This window comes from Tympanuchus pallidicinctus, unplaced genomic scaffold, assembly GCF_026119805.1.
Source record: "Tympanuchus pallidicinctus isolate F22 unplaced genomic scaffold, pur_lepc_1.0 scaffold30, whole genome shotgun sequence".
NCBI lineage: Eukaryota > Metazoa > Chordata > Aves > Galliformes > Phasianidae > Tympanuchus > Tympanuchus pallidicinctus.
Window position 1 is genome coordinate 2,788,649 of NW_026294748.1, and position 20,816 is coordinate 2,809,464.

General features: G+C 49.8%; 1 protein-coding gene across 1 annotated transcript in view; it reads left to right on the plus strand.

The window, feature by feature from the left end:
- SORL1 (sortilin related receptor 1) overlaps positions 1–17,350 on the plus strand; it is a 34,888-nt gene extending 17,538 nt beyond the window's left edge. The window contains exons 19-48 of the mRNA XM_052697408.1: positions 371–462; positions 1,122–1,368; positions 1,663–1,801; positions 2,056–2,229; positions 2,388–2,501; positions 2,895–3,017; positions 3,462–3,581; positions 5,117–5,239; positions 5,367–5,474; positions 5,780–5,914; positions 6,099–6,230; positions 6,913–7,047; positions 7,276–7,431; positions 7,707–7,856; positions 8,411–8,539; positions 9,475–9,601; positions 10,103–10,272; positions 10,524–10,636; positions 10,889–10,993; positions 11,769–11,841; positions 12,417–12,499; positions 12,777–12,873; positions 13,412–13,596; positions 14,081–14,200; positions 14,300–14,464; positions 15,202–15,376; positions 15,589–15,695; positions 15,852–16,044; positions 16,335–16,547; positions 17,159–17,350. Of these exons, the coding sequence (XP_052553368.1) occupies positions 371–462; positions 1,122–1,368; positions 1,663–1,801; positions 2,056–2,229; positions 2,388–2,501; positions 2,895–3,017; positions 3,462–3,581; positions 5,117–5,239; positions 5,367–5,474; positions 5,780–5,914; positions 6,099–6,230; positions 6,913–7,047; positions 7,276–7,431; positions 7,707–7,856; positions 8,411–8,539; positions 9,475–9,601; positions 10,103–10,272; positions 10,524–10,636; positions 10,889–10,993; positions 11,769–11,841; positions 12,417–12,499; positions 12,777–12,873; positions 13,412–13,596; positions 14,081–14,200; positions 14,300–14,464; positions 15,202–15,376; positions 15,589–15,695; positions 15,852–16,044; positions 16,335–16,547; positions 17,159–17,226 (4,071 nt within the window). The 3' untranslated portion in view covers positions 17,227–17,350. The remainder of the gene's footprint in view (positions 1–370; positions 463–1,121; positions 1,369–1,662; positions 1,802–2,055; positions 2,230–2,387; positions 2,502–2,894; positions 3,018–3,461; positions 3,582–5,116; positions 5,240–5,366; positions 5,475–5,779; positions 5,915–6,098; positions 6,231–6,912; positions 7,048–7,275; positions 7,432–7,706; positions 7,857–8,410; positions 8,540–9,474; positions 9,602–10,102; positions 10,273–10,523; positions 10,637–10,888; positions 10,994–11,768; positions 11,842–12,416; positions 12,500–12,776; positions 12,874–13,411; positions 13,597–14,080; positions 14,201–14,299; positions 14,465–15,201; positions 15,377–15,588; positions 15,696–15,851; positions 16,045–16,334; positions 16,548–17,158) is intronic.
- Positions 17,351–20,816: the final 3,466 nt, after the last annotated feature.

Consider the following 20,816-nt stretch of genomic DNA (forward strand, 5'->3'; position numbering starts at 1 on the left):
AAGCATCTCAGAATCATTTCTGTTGTAAAAAATCTTCAGGATCACTAAGTCTAGCCATCAGCCTGCCCTACTGAGCCCCATCACTAACCCATGTCCCTTAGTGCCACATCAGGACATCTCTTAAATACCTCCAACACTGCCCTGGCAGCTTGTTCCATTGTCCAGCCACCCTTTCCATGGAGAAATTCTTCCTAATAACCAACCTAAACCTCCCCTGACACAGCTGCGATCCACTGCCCCACAGTGCAGCTCCTTGTGCCCATGGCACCTGTTTGATTGGGATAATATGATTTACTGCCACAGTTTTCATGCAGTTTCCCTCCATGCAGCCTGCAACCAGCACAATCCTCTTCTTTTGTTACGACTCCAGGTTGCCAATCCGGATGGAGACCTGCGTCTCACTGTCCTCAACTCCTCCATCCTTGAGCGACCCAGGGCCCTTGCGCTGGTGCCCCGAGAAGGGTAAGCAAGGATCTCCCACCTGCAGTCAGATCCCTTCTACCGTGCAGATCAAGCCCTCCCCTTCAATGCCACAGCCACACAAGAGGAACCAGGGGGAGATGCTGCATGGAAGGCTTATCGCAGATTCATGGAATGGCTTGGGTTGGAAGGGACCTTAAAAATCATCTAGTTCCAACCCCCTGCCATTGGCCGCTTGCCCCCAGCAGATCAGGCTGCCTAGGGCCCCATCTGTAGCCTCATGTACCTCCAGGGATGGGGCATCCACAGATTCTCTGGGCAGCAGTTTCAGCTCTAGGAGGGAGCAATGAGGACCCCAATGCCGTGACGCTGATGTCACACTGGTAGACTTGAGCTGCCTCTGGCTATGTGCACATGGCCAGCAGAGCATGACAACACCACCTCTTCAACATCCACTTGTGCAGCTCATGGCTAGGTAACCTCCAGCTGCACTCGTGCCCCACAGACTGCAGCTCTGTCAGCCTGCCTTCTGCTCGCAGATCCAGCGCTGCTCTCATTTGAATTGCAAAGAGCTCCTTTCCCCAAAGGCACATCTTTCAAGAGACAGGGAATGCAAAGCGTTCACGTCTCTGCTTGATAACCTGCTCGCTTGTGACAAGCTGTGCTGTTCCTGTTGCAGCTAAGCTCTTTGCCTGTTGCAGGCTGATGTTCTGGACGGACTGGGGAGACTCCAGGCCTGGCATTTACAGAAGTGACATGGATGGCTCCTCGGCTGCCTGCGTCGTCTCAGAAGGTGTGCGGTGGCCCAATGGCATCTCTGTGGATGACCACTGGATCTACTGGACTGAGGCTTACATGGATAGGATTGAGAGGGTGGATTTCAATGGTTTGCAGAGATCTGTCATTTTGGACAGCCTCCCACACCCCTATGCCATCGCTGTATTTAAGGTATTACTGCAGCCAGCCATTTCCACTTTGTCCACATTTCCATTGCATGGTGGGAGCACTTAGCACACTGGGTAGGTTTGGTGGGAAGGAGCTAGCACATTACTCACTCTATTTCTGCTCTGGACATGTTCCCCAAAATTCCTGCACGTAGCAACTCCTGCTTCCACTCCTGCTCAAATCCTAGTCCATGTCTTCCTCATCATCCTCACCATGGGCTGGGAGGGATTTGCACTCTGCTGCCCTGTGGCTGTGGGTGCTCAGGTGCTTCAGTACTTAGCAGTGTGTACCATTCAGAACGAGATCTACTGGAATGACTGGTCACAGCTGAGCATCTTCCGGGCATCCAAAACCAGTGGCTCAAGGATGGAGACTTTGGTTGGCCGATTAAACGGGATCATGGACATGAAAATCTTCTACAGAGGAAAGACGACAGGTAGCTAAGAGCACAAGATTGTCTTTGCTGGGGATATTGATCCAGGCACCCACCCCGTAGCTCAGGACACAAACCATGGCTTTCCATGCCAAGTGCTGTATGGGGTTTCTGAGCTGCATCACTATGATTGTCAGAGCACTTCCCTAGCCTACAGAAACATGGGGCTGCAACCTCAAACTGGGATGGGGTTGGGATGGGGCTTCCTGCTTGCCTACAGCCCCTGTTGATGGTGTCCCCTTCCTCCCCGGTGCCAGGACGGAACGGCTGCATTGCCCACCCCTGCAGCTTGCTCTGTTTGCCCAAGTCCAACAATGGCCGGAGCTGCAAGTGCCCTGAGGGCGTTTCCAGCACCGTGCTGCCCTCAGGGGAGGTGAAGTGTGACTGTCCTCATGGCTACAGCATGAAGAACAACACCTGCGTGAAGGAAGGTAACACCAGGCTTGGTTCCTGCTGTTGTTGTTAGAGTTGGCAGCTTCTTCCATTGACGACCTTCCCAGCTGCCCTTGGAACAAGGAGTGCATCTGATATCCAGGAACAGGGCGTCATGCCTCACCCCAGCTTCTTTTTGTTTTCTCCTCTGCACCAGAAAACACGTGTCTGCCCAACCAGTACAGATGCTTCAACGGGAACTGCATCAACAGCATTTGGCAGTGTGACAACAACAATGACTGCGGGGACATGAGCGATGAGAAGAACTGCCGTGAGTGTCCCATGGTGGCATTTGCCCATCCCAGTTTAGATGTCTGCTGCATCGGCGCTGCATCTGAGCTGATGTCCTGTGATCCCTTTGTAGTCATGGGGAGCAAGAGGTGTTCAGAGTGCAGTTCCTGCCCTAGGAACTGAATCTCAAGTTGGCTGGGTGAGCTGTAGCCTGCAGTGTTTCCCCTCTGCTGGGGACACATTGCTCCCAGTCTGCAAGCAGCAGTGAGGTGGGATGCCCTTAGTCCTGCTCCCCAACTCTGACATGCACCTACACTAATAACCCTGCAAGCTGTGTTGAGCACCTCTCAGCTCCCCTCTCTGCTTCACTCATGGTGGATCAACACAATCCATCCTTCCAGCACCACCTTGACCTCCTCCTCTCCCCCATCAGCCACCACTGTGTGTGATGCCGAAACCCAGTTCCGCTGCCGGGAATCGGGGACCTGCATCCCCCTGTCCTACAAGTGTGACCTGGAGGACGACTGCGGTGATAACAGCGATGAGAGTCACTGCGGTGAGCTGCTCTGCTGCATGCCTCCTCTTTCCCTGTCCCCATGCGAGGGACCAAAGCCTGGTGCCACTGCTGAGAGGTTGGGCAGTGCAGTGCTGCTCCAGATCCCCCTCGTTACTCCCAGCCAACAGCTGCCTCCTCCTATCACTGCAGGAGATGAGAGATGTTGCAGTGATTTCCCCCATCGCTGCAGTCTGGCAGGGAGGTTCTGTGCTGTTATCATCTTTCCCTGCTCCTTGGGCCTTCCCCTGACCCAAAGCCAAATATTTGGTTGAGATTAAAGGCTCTTCTTGGGCAGCCATCCAGCAGGCACATGGCAGCGTGGGCTGCTCAGTGTTGCTTCTGAACTATCAGCCTCCTCTCCCTTTTCAGTAGCCCGTGTGAAATTTTCCTCCTCTTTTCCCTGGGCCTCAAACTCAGCTGACAGCTGTCTGTGCTTCTTTGCAGATGCTCACCAGTGCAGAAAAGACGAGTTCAGCTGCAGCTCAGGGATGTGCATTCGACTCTCCTGGAGGTGTGATGATGACAATGACTGCAGGGACTGGTCTGATGAAGCCAACTGCACCAGTAAGCACTTTGTGGTGATCAATAACATATCGCCATCCCTCTTTATGGGCTCACAGCCTCTCCCAGTAGTGTTCAAGTTGTTGCATTGGAGGTGTTGCACTGGAGGAGTTGCGTTTGGTTGGCTTTGCAAGAGCAGTTTTGCACCAGTTTTGCAGCACTGGCTGCTCCCAGCACATCCCCAGCAGCCCGAGGTGCATCATGGCACAGTGCCGGCTGTGCCTTTGAGGCTGTGCTGAATAGGGAAGTGGGACTTGGCTGCCAGGCAGCCAAAGAATCCTTGTGTTTAGAATGGGCTCCTTTGTTGCAGGCAGGCAACAGACAGGGCAGTGTGCACTGATCTCATTTCAGAGCCTGAACTCTGACCATTTTCTTGCCGTGAAGCACGTTGCAGAAAACTGACATTTCCTTCAGACTCAGTAATGGTGGAGAAGCTGCAAAGGAGAGGCAGGTTCAGCTTGGGAAGTGGTTCCTCTTCGTAGCAGCCTTGCTGTTCTCAATGGGTTTGGGAATGTAAAGCAAGTGCCAACTCCAAGTGGATTTTTAAGGCCATCAGTGAAAGGCACGTGGCCGTGTTTTTAGAGCAATGTGCAGGATAGAAGCTGGCCTTTGGGTGCTGAGCCCCTGGGGGATCACATCTGCTGTGCTGAGCTCCTACATCCTCTATCCACAGGGTTAGATGTGCCTCCAGCACATGAGGTGCATAGCAATGCTCGGGGGGCTGTGGTCGTTGGCACTCTGTGCACGTTGCTGTCTAAGGAGGTTTAATTTATATTGGTATCACTTATCTCTCGTGTGAGTTTCTCCAGAGAGAATTTCTCCTGGAACAGAACCTACTTCAAAAAGCATCTCGGGTTTGTAGAGCCTGAAGTTGAAATTATCTAAGAGGATCACAGTTATTTGAGAAACATTTCATCTGACTCTACTGGCTGTATTTATTGCTCTTATCTGAAATAATTACATTTCACACTGAATACCTAATAGAATATTACTGCCATGAAACTCAGGCATTTTGAAATATCTGCACGTGTCACAAACCAATGTGAAATTCACGAGCATGCCATTTAATTAAGCTGCAGGTTGCTTTTCTTGTTGATAACACTGAGTGCTCGCTTGGCTGGAGAGTGATATTTGTCTCTAAAGCAACAACACATGCTGGGCTTCAACCAGCACACCCTGCAGCAGATCCTTGGGTGAAAGAAGCCCGAGGGAGGCCCTGATCCCTTTGAAATTCCAAAGTTTTCTCATTTGCATTGGCCACACAAATAACTTTTGCCTGCCCTAATTCCAGACCATCTCCAAAGCTTCTGACCAGTGATTCCCCTACCCTGTGGTCCCCATACAGGGACCCTACACCCCACCAAGGTTCGCTTGCTGTCTGTGCCACTTCTTGCCATCCTAAGATGACCACATCCACGTGTGCTGGCACGCACCAAGGGTTGTGCTCAAAGAGCCTCCCGAATCTGGAGGGCGCAGCGGGTTTGTGAGCAAATATGGCACAGAGAGAAATGGATCCCTCTCTGCTCTGCTCCCATCAGTGTTCCGCACCTGTGAGGCCTCCAGCTTCCAGTGCCTCAATGGGCACTGCATCCCACAGCGCTGGGCTTGTGACGGCGATGCTGACTGCCAGGATGGCTCCGATGAGGACCCCACCATCTGTGGTACGTGCCTGCAAACCACAAGAGCTGCAGCCAACTCCCATGCCTTCCTATAGGGGTCAGGGGAAAGGGGATAGGGGCTGTGCTTTTGGTACTGAAAAGAAAACGGGCAAAATGTACCTCATTTCAGAAAAAAAGTGCAATGGCTTCCAGTGCCCCAATGGCACCTGCATCTCAACCAGCAAACACTGCAACGGCATCACTGACTGCGCCGACGCCTCAGATGAGCAGGACTGCGGTGAGTGCTGGGGGCTGCTGAGAGGTGTGCCCACGGTGGGGTAACTGGTTGGTGCTGAGGAAATGGGCTGCTCCCTGAGCATCTGCAAAAGGCAGATAAGAGGTGCTGCTTAAGGAGGATCGAATCCTCCCGGTGCCCGTGCCAAGCTGTGACGTGTTGTTGAGTGAGGACAGGCTGTGCAGGGCAGTTCGCAGTCCATGAGATCTGGAAATCTGGACCTTCACACATGTCTGTGCAAATGACAGTGGCCTTTTTGCAGGCAGTGCCTGCCATGGTGCCATCCACTCCTCCTGAACTTTCCCCAGAAATTCCCCTGTGCACCCGTTACATGGACTTCGTGTGCAAGAACCGGCAGCAGTGCTTGTCCCACTCCATGGTGTGTGATGGTGACATCCAGTGTGAGGATGGCTCCGATGAAGATGCCAACTACGCGGGATGCGGTGAGCGTGGTGTTGTGCATCTCAAGGCACTTTGTGCAGGGAGGGCTGGAGAGTGGAGACCACAGGTGTGGGGAGGGTACCACAAAGCTGCCGTGTCTCCTAAACAGTGGTCCTGCTGTGCTTTCAAAAGTCCATGACAGCTCCCCTCCAACCCCACACTGACTTTTACTTTCCTCCCCTGCAGCCCAGGAGCCTGAATTCCACCGCACCTGTGACCAGTTTAGCTTCCAGTGTGCAAACGGGGTGTGCATCAGCCTGGTGTGGAAGTGTGATGGCATGGATGACTGCGGTGATTACTCAGATGAAGCAAGCTGTGGTGAGCAAACCTTCAAGGTCCTTGTCATTATGGCTTCTTACTCCTTTGGATACCAGGAGCGCAGGGAACAGGCTCTATGTTCTTTGTACCTACCCATGCATCTATGTATGCACGTGTACATGTGTGTGTGTGTGTGCACTGTTTTGTTTTCACTTTGCAAAGTCTTGCGTGGGGATCAGCATCATTCTCTTTCTGCAGGTAGATTAGCTGCAGCATGCTGCACATCTGACCTGCGGGCACATGTTGTGGTTGAGTGAGTCTGGTGGGACCATATTGCCTCCAGATTCCCAGCCCAAAGCAGACAGGCAGCTCACAGCCAAGTTCAATATTTATCAGTGTTCCCTGGGCAGCAGCAGGAGCTGTGCACAGCCAGGCAAAGCAGCTGTGCCTTCATTGGAGAGCTGCAGGGCTTGCTTCTCTGCTTCTGCTGTGCTCTGTGTGAATTCTGCTGCTGGTTCTGTGACTGTTGGTGCTGTTTGGCTGCACCCAGTGCACATACATTGTAACGTTGCCAACAGAGCAGTGATAGATGTGAGAAGTGGGGGAGTTGGAGAGGAAGAGAAAGGATCTAGCCCAAAATGCTGGGGGTGCTCTGGGGGGGATGCCCTGTTCTTGTACCTTGGCTGTGTCAGAGGCTGTTGAAATAGCACTGGAGCTCAGAGAACTCTTCTCTCCTGGCCAGAAAACCCAACGGATGCCCCCAACTGCTCCCGGTACTACCAGTTCCAGTGTGGGAACGGGCACTGCATCCCCAACCAGTGGAAGTGTGATGGAGAGAACGACTGCGGGGACTGGTCGGATGAGAAGGAGTGCGAGGGTGAGGGTCCCTGATGCTGCACTGAGGCTGCATCCCAGCATCCTGCACCAGCTCTGGGGCTCTAAAAATCCCCCACGAATGGCTGTGTGCATGCTCTCAACATCTTTACCTTCTGCCTGTCTGAAAATCCCAGTTGGGATCCAGATACAGATAACACCACGTGTCTTGCCGTGCCTTCCCCGCTCCCTTCTGCTGGTGGGGCTCTGACACCCATCCGGTGTCTTTCAGGCTCCCCAGTCCTTCCCATCACCACCGCCATCCCTCCCACCTGCCTCCCCAACCATTTTCGGTGCGGCAGCGGCGCCTGCATCACCAACAGCTGGGTGTGCGATGGCTACCGCGACTGCGCCGACGGCTCGGACGAGGACGCCTGTCCCACCTCCCGTAAGCATCCTCACCCCACACTTCTCCTCTATCACGTCTGGGGACATAAACGGGAGGGAGCAGGGGTGGCTTTTCAGCTCACACCCGCGCTAAAGGCTGCAGAGCGGTTGCTTTCCCAGCCCCCTGCAGTCAGCAGTGAGGATGGTTCAGGCAGCCCAGCTAGCTGCTAGATGGGAGGACATTGCCATCTAGTGGAACCGGGACCAATGCCATCTAGTGAAGCTGGGACAGCTGTCGGTGCTGCTGGGTTCTCTTCTCGCTTCTCCCACCCGCAGACCCCAATGTGAGCTCCAGCCCCCCAGCGCCACGCGGCCGCTGCAGCAGGGCCGAATTCGAATGCCAGCAGCTGCACAAATGCATCCCCAACTGGAAGCGTTGTGACGGCCGGCGGGACTGCCAGGATGGCACCGACGAGAGGAACTGCCGTGAGTGTGGGGCTGAGAGCATCTTGGCTGGTTCCATCTCTTGGGATGCTCTATGAGGGGATGGGAAGGGTTAATGCTGGTGGAATCCTGGCAGTAAAAATGGGCAAAAAGCCCCACATGCCAATGTTTTGGTTTTTTTTTTTTTTTCCATTAGAAGTCCAGCTATTAGTTTTATAGAATCATAGTCATTAGATTGGAAAATACCCATGGGATCATCAAGCCCAACCATGATGCAGCACTACAAGTCCAGCCACGACCCAGCATTCCATATCTAACCATGATGTGACACTACAAGTCCATCAGTGAACCACGTCCCTAAGCACCATGTCCACACATCTCTTAAATACCTTCAGGGATGGTGACTCCACCACTTCCCTGCTGGGTCCTTCTGATGGTGGGTGTGATCATGCCAGAATACGCAGCAAAGTGAAGATAGGGCTGTTAATGGCACTCTGTGCTCCATCCATGCATCATTCCTGCTTTTATGCCAGCACCCAGCCCCATTCCTGCAGGGACCTTCTCTGCACTGAGCCCTGCAACTTTTCTGCTTGCAGCAACGCACAGCTCGCTGTCGTGCCCCCAGGGCTTCCGCTGTGAGGATGGGGAGGCCTGCCTGCTGGTGACTGAACGCTGCGATGGGTACCTGGACTGCTCCGATGGCAGCGATGAGAGGAACTGCACAGGTGAGCTGCAGCCTGACCCCCCTCCCTGCTCTGTATTTTCATGCACGTGAGCTCTCCTGCATGCACAGCTTTTAAGTCACAGACCCTGGATGTAGCATCATGTCCAGATTGCTTCTTTGCCCATTCTTAACCAGCTGGGACAAACTTGCCAGCCAGCTTCTGCACTGAGATTTTGTGCTCCAACAAACTTCAGACACACAAACCAGCTTTAGGATGAAAGGGAGCACGGCTGTCCATTTCACATGGCCCATGGATGAACGGACTGTCCCCAGCCCTGTGCTCCTTTATATGGTGACCCAGCTTGCACCTCTCCACCGTCACCCCTGGGCAGATGACCATGATCAGTTGCTGCCTGTGTGCAGCCACAAGGTTCAGCATGGTCCTATTGACCTGCTCAGGGCTTGAGCATCAGCCAGGTTTTAGTGCTTTAATTAAATGTGGATTGGGAGAGGTTGGGGGAAGGCACTGCTGAGATTTGTGGGGAATGAACACCCCAGGAAAACCATCTGTTTTCCCCTGGAAATCTGCACCAGGGCTCTGCCCTGCTTTGCAGCCTCAGCTTTGGAATGCAAGATGTGACACCATGCAAAGAGGGGCCTGGTGGGGAATCTGTCATAGCGCAGATTCATCACACAAGCAGGGGAGTGACTTAGCCTGCATCAATACACTTCTGAAACGTTGATAAAGAGTATTTTCTCAGCAGCCAGGATTTGTATTTCTTTGGGTAATAGCAGCACAAAGGCAACCACAAAATGTTCCGGGGAGAAGCAGGAGCATCAGGGTTACGTTCCTACTCTTCATTGCCCACCCCACCTACATTACATCCCTCATCTGCACAGTGCCAATGCTCCCTCCATGGATTGGCAGTGGAACTGAACTCCTGTTCTGGGCAAAAGGCTGAATTCCCTCCTGCAGCCTGACTCTCTCTGTTGTAGATGACACCATTGTGTACAAGGTACAGAACCTGCAGTGGACGGCTGACTTCTCAGGTGCCATCACCCTGACGTGGGCTCGGCCAAAGAAGATGTCCTCGACCTCCTGTGTCTACAATGTGTATTACAGGTACCCCACTGCCTCACTGTGATCAGCACATGTGTTTACAGCAAGGCCCCGTGCTGAATCAGATTTCAAAAGGCAGAGCTTTGCAATCTATTTCTAGTTGGAAAATCTTCTAATGCTTCGTTGCAAAGCAGCCCCAAAATAGCTGCAGCTAGGGGACCTTTGTGAAAAGCTCTTTGTTTCCTTCAGATTGTTTACTCTACAGAAATGTGGGCATATTGGGTGTTCTGTTTCTGCTTGGGTCTTGTCTTTGTGGGACTGCTAACAATGAGAACAAAGTCAGGAAATTAGAGCACAGCAGTGAGAGCAAACCTCAGAGGATAGTGATGGTGCCAGTGAGGCACCGAGCTACACTTAGTTCAGACTTTGAAACAGCTTCCCAAGCTGGTGGTGGGCTTTGCTGCTCAGAAAACTAAGCAGCAAGCTCTTAAAATACAAAGAGATTACATGTCCTCCTCTGTCACTAAGTATATCCCTGACCAAAGGGGTTTGAATCTCGTGCAGGATGGTTGGAGAAAGCATCTGGAAGGTTCTGGAAACCCACAGCAACAAAACCAGCAGCGTGTTGAAGGTTCTGAAGCCTGACTGCACCTACCAGGTGAAGGTGCAGGTGCAGTGTCTCAGCAGAGTCTACAATACCAACGACTTCATCACCCTGCGGGTGCCCGAAGGACGTAAGCGGAGCTGTGTGGTTTGAGCTGGAGCTTGGGTTAAGGAAGGGGTTCAAAAAAAGCAATGAACCAGCACACCTGGCATCACTGCTATCACTAGAAGGGTTCATTGGCCAAGTGAGGGTTGAGCAGGGCTTGGGTGCACACCAGAAGGCAATGTCTAAGCTCTGCTTTGTTGGCAGACCCTGCCCTCCTATTTCTGCTCCTCAGGTGACAGCCGTGACCAAACCTAATGCCTGTGCTTCTCTCCCCAGTGCCGGATGCTCCATTTAACCTCCAGTTGGCCCTCAAAAAAGAAGCTGAGGGGGTGGTGGTGTGCAGCTGGAGTGCCCCTGTGAACGCCCATGGCCTCATACGGGAATTCATTGTGAGTCCAGCTGCTGCTCTGAGCACAGCCATCTGCAGGGGGCTGGAGGGCCATGAACAGGGTATTTAGTGGAGCAGATCTGCTGAGAGCAACGCTGTGGGGCTGTAGACAGCAACACAATCCTCATAACCATAATTTTCTTTCTGGCTTCTTTTCTAAGCTTGATTAATTCTTTTTGCTGACATTTTGGCATAGAAAGATCTACAGAATTGTTGACACTGGAGTCCTCATCCCCAGTTTTGGTGCTTCTAGGTGGAATACAGCAGCAGTGGTTCCAAGGAGTGGTCATCCCTTAGAACCACCAAGAACTACACCGAGATCAAGAACTTACAGGTCAACACATTGTACACAGTTCGGGTGAGTATCTTCAGAGCTCAGTCTATAGGAGAGCTCTGCACAACCTCTTACTGTTTGCTAGGCAGTTCTAGTCTTGTGCAGCCAACTAATTGCTGGAAAAGTATGATGTTAAAATCCAGCCTTTTAATATCAGCCCTCAGTGGGGTGCTGGCATTTGCGCTGACAGTGTGTATAGATTTAAGACCAGAGTTGTGCCCCTTGATTTGTTCCTCCACCGAAGTGGCCTGGCTGTGTTATGAAACCTATGCTACCAATTGCCCATTCCAGTGTCACTGCAACTGCTCCAGATCTGGGGCAGAGATAAATTTGCTCCTGGCTACATGACTGCAAAGAGCAGCAGGTAGGTGTGGAGAAGGCACACACATAGGAGAGGTTGGGTGATTGCAGATAGAATAGTTAAGAAGTGAAAGCGTGCCAGCCCTGAGGAATGTTGCTGCCAGTGTCCACGTGCAGGATGAGCATGAGTAGCTGTGGATACAGGCATGATTCTTACCTACGCTGGGGCTGATCCATTCCGTTCCATGGTTACAGGATTTTATAAGACAGCAGTTATCTGCAGAGCCCCTTCCTCCATTTAGATTCTTTAAAGTACTTAAAGTAGACTGCTTTATCTGTGTAATAAGCATTTTATTGCCAAGTAATTTAGCTATTGTTTGCTTCAAAGTCCTTTTCCCTGAGCTCCGCCGTGTCCGTAACCTTGCTCTCACCTCGCTCTGTTTGCATCATGTATGGCTGGTGACATTCATTCACATTAACTGACCGTCTCATCTGAAAGGTTGCTGCAGTGACCAGTCGAGGAGTGGGAAATTGGAGCATCTCTAAATCCATAACCACCATAAAAGGCAAAGGTGAGTGCTGTTATTCCAGTAAATGTTGCTGTGCATTGCCATTGACTCATGTAGGTCCTACACTGGGCTAGGCAGGATGCACCTCCACCAGCTCTTCCAGCATCACTCATTGAGAGAATGCTTGCTAATTATCTTCTTGCTTTGTGGTTGTGATGGTTGCTGCATTTCATGTAGATTAGACCACTGAAAGACTACTGAGGCTCCCAGAAACTGTTGCAGCGTTGCAGTTGACAGTAGGTAAACCCAAACAACACGATAAATTGTTTCCCTCTGAAGTGCTGTTTGATAAGCCTTTTGAAGTCATTTGTATTCCTGACAAGACTTTTTCCTAGTCTATATTCTGATGTCAAAATTGTCTGCTTTCTAGTTTGTTAGATAAAAGTGCACGCTCACGGCGTTGACAAAGAAAGGAAAGAAAACATCATGCTACTAAAAATGCAGAATGCTTGCTTGTGTGAAATGTGGGAGTACCTGATCATTGGAGATAGCTGGAAAGCAGAGGTAGAAGAGCCATCAGAACTTGCTATGAAGTTTCTTGGGATTGCAATAACAACCATTTCTCCCTTTCCTTCCAGTCATTCCTCCACCTGTCATACGCATTGAGGGCTACACTGAGGACTCCATAAGCTTCAGTCTGAAAATGAATACTAATATCAAGGTAAAATTCTACTCTTTACTTCTGAAACATCAGTAACAGAAAAGTTGGATAAGTGGTAAATACTGGATGGGATAAGCTATCACCCAGTTTAGTACTGCAATCATATTTTGAAACTAATTATTCCATTCCCGTTTATTACTTGCTACTCATCAGCTGTCCCAGCTCTCTTAATTACTATGGAAAATACGACTTAAAGACAGAAGTGATGACTCTTTCAGTGCATCCAAAATAGCTGAACTTAAGTCAGTTCATATCGTGTGCCATCGCTGCTTGACAGGTCAGCGGTTACGTTGTCAACATCTACTGGACATTTGATGCACACAGGCAGGAAAGAAGAACTCTGACCATAGAAGGAGAAAAGTCAGTCCAAAAAGGTAAGTTGTTTAGATGTAAAGTTTTGCTTTGGTCACCCCCCAAATGGAGGGTTTTACTGACAGCTGCAAGGTTTTCCTTTTTGTCACTGCAGCTCAGCTGAGTATGTTAAGAGAAAATCCTGGGAGGACAGACTGGTAAAACTCTGGTCTCTCTTCTTAGCAGTTTTCAAGCAGATTTGGGATTTATTCCCCAGAGCTGCACTGGCCTTTTCTCATCACAGGGATTTTGTTTATTGATTCTGCAAAAAAGTTGGGCTTGTCTACAGTGTGCGTCCCTGTTAATCAGCTTTATTTGGGGTCTGGAGGAATAGCTAGCATGCACAGTCAAGATTTGGGAAAGCATCTCAACATGCAAGCAAGGCTAGCTTAGATACCTAGGTGATTCTGTGCAAAAGAAACTAATCAGAATGAAGGACAACACATAGCAAGAGAGAGACAATCCTGTCTGAGACCATTTAGTGCTGCTGACCATTTCATGATGCTTCTACCATATAGCACTGTGCCTCACCTAACAGTGTGAATCTCTCTCCTTGCTCAGTGGCCAACCTGACAGCTCAAACCCCGTATGAAATCTCTGCTTGGGCTAAGACAGAGCTGGGTGACAGCCCTCTGTCTTTTGTGCACGTTGTGACCAGCGGGACGAGACCCATCCCACCAAGTCTCAAGGCCAGGGCCATCAACCAGACAGCAGTGGAGTGCACCTGGACCGGACCGAGGGATGTTGTAAGGCCATGAGGCTCTCCTTTCTCACTCACTGGGATGGGGTCTGACTCAGAGCTTAGGAAAAAAAAAAAAGATATTTTCGAACATTTTGTTTGTTGGGGCTGAGTTCAAAAACCCTGAAAAACTTCTGGTAAAAAAATGTAAGGAAAAGTGCTTGCTGCCACTACCATACCGGCACAGAAAGGCTTTTTGTTGTTTGTTGGTTGAGCTGCTGTTACATAGAGAAGTGGCTGAAACACAGATAACGTCATGATGCTCTCGTGGCCTTCTAACTGATGGATGTGTTGTCAGAGGTGGGAGCAGGTTCCTCAGATGAGGACCTTAATCAAAAGAAAGTGCTGCTGGGCAGCCTGGTTGGCAGACCAGAGCTAAACTTGAACCCAGGAGGAACAAATCCCTAAAGAGCAGCAGCTCACTATGGTTTGGGTGGGAGCTCTGTGCCGTGACAAGCTTTGTACCATCCCTCTTGTCCTCTCCTCTGCAGGTCTATGGCATCTTCTACGCCACGTCCTTCCTGGAGCTCTACCGGAGCCCTCACAACACCACCACAACCTTCCACAATGCCACCGTCATCGTGCAGCGGGACGAGCAGTACCTGTTCTTGGTAGGCTGCTTTTCTGATCCCCTCCCACACGCAATTTGGGCTCGGGTTTGGCACCAAAGCCTGAAGGCACCGCACTAACTGCTGGGTCGTCCCTTCAAGGTCCGTGTGATGTCTCCCTACCAAGGGCCACCATCTGATTACGTTGTGGTGAAGATGATCCCCGACAACCGGCTTCCCCCGAGGCACCTCCATGCAGTGCTCACAGGCAAGACCTTCGCCGTCATCAAGTGGGAATCTCCCTACGATTCACCTGACCAAGACATGGTAGGACCTCAGAGCCTTCTCCTCTTCCTTTGCACACAAAGCCCCGATTCACAGACAGATCCCTGCCCCACCATCGACTTACCCCTCCTAAGCTGGTCCCCAGCAAAGGCTTAAATCTGGTTTAATGATGGTGGAAACTCTGAGAAGGCACAGGCTTGCATTGCATCTCTGCTCACTGATAAATACGATCTGCAATTTTCCTTCTGCCCTTATCATAGAATCATTAAGGTTGGAAAAGACCTCTCAGATCACCAAACCAAGTTCCAACCCATGCCCACCGTGCCCATGTCCCCAGGTGCCACATCCCTGCTGTTCAGGAACACCTCCAGGGACAGTGACTCCAACCACCTCCTTGGGCAGCTGTGCCGCTGCATCACCGTCCTTTTGGAGAAGAAGCTTTTCCTAACATCCAGTTTGAACCTCCCCGGGTGCAAATGAAGCCCTTTACCTTTTGTACTATCCTAGTTACAAGGGAGAAGAGATCAAGCCCCTCATCTGGGACACAGGTCCCAGCAACTGCATTTTGTCTATCTGCAAATAGCCATCTCAGGCAGGGTTCCAGCTTGTCCAGCAAGGGGCTCAAAGTCTGTCTATCTGCCAGCCTTCTGTAGAGCACAGGCATGGCTTAATGCCATTTTTACCCCCCAGTCTGATGTCCTGACATTGCATGAGATTTCTAGTGAGTCTGCAGGAAAGTGAGATCTGTCATTCACTGTGCCTGCCTTTTCTCCCTTCAGTTGTACGCTGTTGCAGTTAAAGATTTAGTAAGAAAAACAGATAAAATCTACAAAGTGAAAACACGGAACAGCACGGTGGAATACACCATTAAGAAACTCGAACCAGGAGGCAAATACCACGTGATTGTTCAACTGGGAAACATGAGCAAAGAATCCAGCATGATGATTAACACAGGTAAAGGAAGAAGTATTGAAATGCCCTCCTACTGTAAAACCCACCAGCAGATCCTATCAGCCATACCCTCCCCTCCAGCACAGCCTGCACTGTGCTGACAAATAAAGCCCCTCCACCCCTTTTGGAAGTGCCCCCCTTGCTGCTCCTCAACCTGAAAACGAGTAGCACTGCTAACCAAACCTAACCTTCCTGCTGTTTTCTCTCATTTGCAGTTCCACTCTCTGCACCGGATGCCTTAAAAATTATAGCAGAAAATGACCACATTCTGCTCTTTTGGAAGAGTTTGGCATTAAAGGAAAGCAATTTCAATGAGAGCAGGGTAAGGGGCACTCTCCCCCATCCTACAGGTAGCATTTCATTAATGCTGAGAGCAGAGTTGCTTGCAGGGCTCCTGACATTACCCTGTCAATACAACAGGATGCTCTGCTCTCTGAGCGTCCCTGCTGAGCTGTGTTGTTGTTTTTGCCCCACTCAGGGTTACGAAGTTCTCATGTTTGACAGCCTGCTGAACCGCACGGCCTATCTTGGGAACACCACCGAGAACTTCTTCAAAGTTTCCAACCTGAAGATAGGTCACAACTACTCCTTTGCAGTCAGGGCCAGGTGTCTGTATGGTGGGCATATGTGCGGGGAGCCGGCTACGCTTCTCTATGATGAGCTGGGAGCTGGTAAGTCACTGGCACAGCCCCCTCTTCCTCCGTGAACACTACTAACAAAAGCCTCAAAAATGGACCCAACAGGAGATAGTGAAGTATTATACAGATGGCCACTTGGTGGCTTTGCATCCTAGCAGGTTTGAATAGAAAAAACCATCCTGAAGTCATAGGATGGAAATATTAGCAAGTTGGATGCATTTGGGTTGGGTTTGTTCTACCAAAACCCTCAGGACACTGCACAAGTAGCAGCGGGAGAAATGTCATATCAGTTACAAGTGCTTCCCTGCCTCCCTGCTCTGTAGGTGGAGACTCCTCTGAATCTCAAATAGGCAGATCCACTGACGTGGCTGCCATTGTGGTCCCCATCCTGTTCCTGCTGCTGGTGGCCCTGGGGGCTGGCTTCGTGGTGCTGTACACGAGGCACCGCCGGCTGCAGAGCAGCTTCACCGCCTTCGCCAACAGCCACTACAGCTCCCGCCTGGGCTCGGCCATCTTCTCCTCAGGGGACGACTTAGGTATGTAGAATCAAAGAGTTGTACAGTCACTGAGGCTGGGAGAGAGCCTTAGGATCATCAGGTCCAACCATCAGCCTAGCATAACTTTTGGGGTCGTGCATTGGGATCTCAGGTACTCCAGATCAGCAGATGACCTAAATCCTTCATCATGCTTTGGGACATCTTTAGTGTAAAACTCCTTATGGGTTTGATCTGATTCTAAGAGCATAGACCTATCTCAGGATTGTGTTGTTAGCAGCTTCACTTAAACACCCCCTACTAATGAAAATTCATTAAATCCTGGGCATCGCAAATACAACAACTGGTAAGAGCAACATGCTGATGCACTACTGTTGGGGCCAGTTCAGCTGCGTCTCACAGAATCATAGAATCATTCAGGTTGGAAAGGACCTCTCAGATCCCCAAGGCCAACCCCAACCCATCCCACTGCCCACTGCCCACGTCCCTCAGTGCCACATCCCCACATTTCCTCATCGCCTCCAGGGATGGTGACCCCACCACCTGCCTGGGCAGCTGTGCAGTGCAGCACCACTCTTTCAGAGAACATTTTTTTCCTGATATCCGTCCTGAAACCAAGGGCAGTGTAAAAGAGCTCTGGGTTTGTTTTCCAGGAGATGAGGATGACGAAGCTCCCATGATAACTGGATTTTCAGATGATGTCCCCATGGTCATCGCATGAAGCGCGCTTCTGACTGTAAAAACCAAATGGTGTAAATATTTTATTTGATAAAAATAGTTGATTGTTTATTTTAAAAATGCACTTTGAGTTGCAATATGTTATTTTTCTATGGGCCAAAAAAATTTAAGAAACACTTTGTAGTAATCAACTGTGAATTGCAAACTAGTTTGGTTTAGTAACAAATTGCTTTGATTTAACATTGATTTAGTCTTACAAGGCTATGCTTGCTGGGCATGCTTTTAAGTCTGTGAGATATTTTCCGTTGACTAAATTGGCTACTCAATTTATTTTTCTAAGACGAGAATAAATTTATTTTAAAAAAATTCAGGAGATTATATATGTAGAGAGAGATAAGTAATATAGTCCCTGAAGGTTTTGCTTTTACTTAAAAAAAAAAAAAAATCCTTTGGACTTTGTTTTATATGAAAGAATTTTTGTTGTGTTAATTTATTGGGAAATCTGCTCGAGAACAGATTTCTGAAGCCGTCAGACGTTGTACACATTCTTGTGTAGAACATGTGCCACTTTATCTTGCAAGGCAGTAGTATCTTGGCATCCCCACCATTGTTCTTGCCATGAGAATAGCAATCCTTAGTTCTACATATTTTTCCCCTTGTTCAAAGACAGTCTCTCAGCAGTTGCCGACCTGCTGGCTGTGATGTAATCGGTCTGTAATTCATGTCAGTGTGACAAATTGCCACCACCTTAGCACGTTGTTCCCAGGAAAGCTTTCCCTGTGTTGCTGCTCGAGGTGTGAGGATGTTGGAGGGGTGGAAGTGGGACCTCCACCAGCTCTGCAGCCACAGAGCTGCAGGTACCACACATCTCCACCCGTCTCGCAGCAGGCGTTGCTTTCCTTCATCACCATTTCCTACAGGTAGCTGCGGTTGCACCTTCTGCTTCTGAATAACATATCTATAATATATCCCTATCACTCATCGTGCCACACGTGCTGTAGCCATAATACTGGCTACAGAGCAGTAGAAATGTCTCTTTCCTGTCGTTGAAGTTATTGTTTTGGTGAATCTCCCCTCCAATCCCACTACTTGCCAACCCAAGAGCGCGATACGAGCGGGTGCCCACGGCTCACGCTCGGCCATATTCTATATATGCAAAGCCCAGGAGCTCCGTGCCAGTGCAAGTAGAGCACGCTGTCTTGTCACACCTGTTCCTTGGTTTAAACCAAAAAGTATTTTTGCTGTGTAAATTGCAGTCTTCCTACAGATGAAATGAGAGAGGCCAACTATGTTTTGATACGCAACCGACCCGTTTAATTTCATTTACAGAAGATGTATGAAGCGTTGAGGTTCTGTAGGGTTTGATACGCTATAGAAAAACTGACTCTATTTTTAATTACTGGTGTTCTCATTCCCAGTGACAGATTTCCTCCCCTGGAGTTGGGACCAAATCACAACCAGATTTTAGGAGCAGCAGCAAGCTGGCCAAGTTGCAATATTTTTACCATGTTTGAGGGTCAGGTGCTGTTCTTGGGCAAAAATCTCGAGTAGATCAACCCAGCTTGTATATCTCAAGTTGTCTGAAGTGACAGCTGCAGGGAGAGCAGACCCTGACCCAGAGGCAAAATGATCCTACATAGATATAAATCAGAAGATTTATTATATTTCTGCAGGGATGGGGGAGGCTGAAAGCAGAGTTTAAAAGCGTTGCATCCCTTCCTCGTTAAGCAAATATTAATTCTGGCACTGGTATCCAAGAACTGCAGTGTGGTATCCCAGAAGGTGGTACCCTCAGAGAGTGAGTAATGGCTAAACTCTGCTGCTCTGCTCCCCTGGGGAAAACTGCTTGAGGGAGGGCTGCAGAAGGTGGATGCCAAAGGGGAACCTTGAAGCCACTTTGCATACTGCAGCAATCCCTTGGCTGGATGCTTTCAGCTGGGATGGGTCACCTCTGGCTGCAGTGAAAGGCTCCTTTGTGCTGCGATGCTGTGAGAGCTGCCAGGAGGCGGTCTGCTGGAATACCATGTTCCAAAAATGTCCCCAATGCAATGCAGGGAGGGCTTGTGCAGTGCAGCCCTTGCCTTTGTGCAGAGCTCCTGCACCTCTGCTCGCTGCACTGCAACATGTGGGGCGCTCCCTCACAGTGCAGAAATCCCCTCTGTGCTCTCAGCAAAGCAACTTTACAGGGCTAGTGTATTTTATATATAAATAGAGAAGTCTAAGCTCCAGGCAGGGAATGGGCAGGATAGATGCAATTCTGGACAAATTGTATATTTTTATGAACTTTTGAAGCACGGAATCTTGTTCACAGAGATGTATATGGGGTGGGAGGGTTCTGGTATACATGTGGTACATGGATGTGGATGCATATTTTGTTCCTTTTTTTTTTTTTAGTAGCTTGATGCAATGGGAGATGAATCCTTTCCCTTTTGGGAGGTGGCCTGGGTTGACCTGATGGGAACCCAGAGAAATGTTGGGATCTGTGACGAGAAAAAGGGTATTGGAGGCACAGGGGCTGGCAGGAACTTCTGGTACCTGTGTTTGAGCCCACTGCAGATGCTGGCTGATGTTCTTAAGTCCATTTGAACAACAAACTGAGGCTGTAAAGGTCCTTCGTGTTCTCAGCTCAGAGTGACGTCGCAAAATGTGAAATCTTTTTGTCGAGGCAGACTTCAGCAGTTCACAGGTGGAAAGGTAAAACTCCATTTGGGAGAGACCCAAATGGCATTTCCCGAAACAACTTTCAATCTCCTTCAAATGGACTTCAGAACAGGCAGGGTAGCATGGAGTTATTTACTCTGGGATCCACAGAGCTCCTGGTACAGCCCTAACAGTGACAGCCCTGGAGTGGGCTCTAAGCAGCCTGGTGAGGTTTGTAGTAGCATCCACTTGTAATCAGGTTCCTTGAGTGATGTGTAATACTGTACTGTTTGAATTGCTACTCTGTCTCTTTTTTTTTCTCCTCTCCATTCACTGATTTCTGCTGTGTTGTTATTGCACAATTTTGAAGGAATTTTTTGTCTGGTTTTTTTTTTTTTTTTTTTTTTTTCTCCCGCCCCCCCACTTAATAATAAAAATGGACTGGGTAAATAAAACAGCTCCTGGTTTCCAAAATCATTATTGAGCCTTTCACGCAATAAAAGGCAAAGTGTTCCCCTGAACCAGCTTTTTGCATCCATGTTGCACAAGATGCCACTGCTTTCCTATTGCTGTTGGCAAGCACACCTGACACCCCAGCAGCTACAGGCAAAGCAGAGTTACGACTCACAGAGAGGTAATGAGCAGGCAGCAGTCTCTTCACACATACCTCATGCTTTAACCTACATAATTAGAAAGGCAACATGTGAGCACGGTGGACGTCGCTGAGGCACGCAAGCATCTTAAGTGTTGCACTTCATTAGTGTTTAGCTTAAGGCAACGTTAACAAACAGCCGTTCCTTCCTCCCCCGTTTGCTTCCTTCCTCATGAATGAAGCTGACTTTTCCCTGTCGCTGCTGAAACAGATCGCTCCCCCTGGAGGTACGAGAAGTGACACCTCGTTCCCATGCACCCACTTCCCTCTCCATGGCAGCCAGGTGCATGGTGAGGACAGGGACATCTCCAGCCAGCACCCTGATGGAGCTGTGGGTGTCC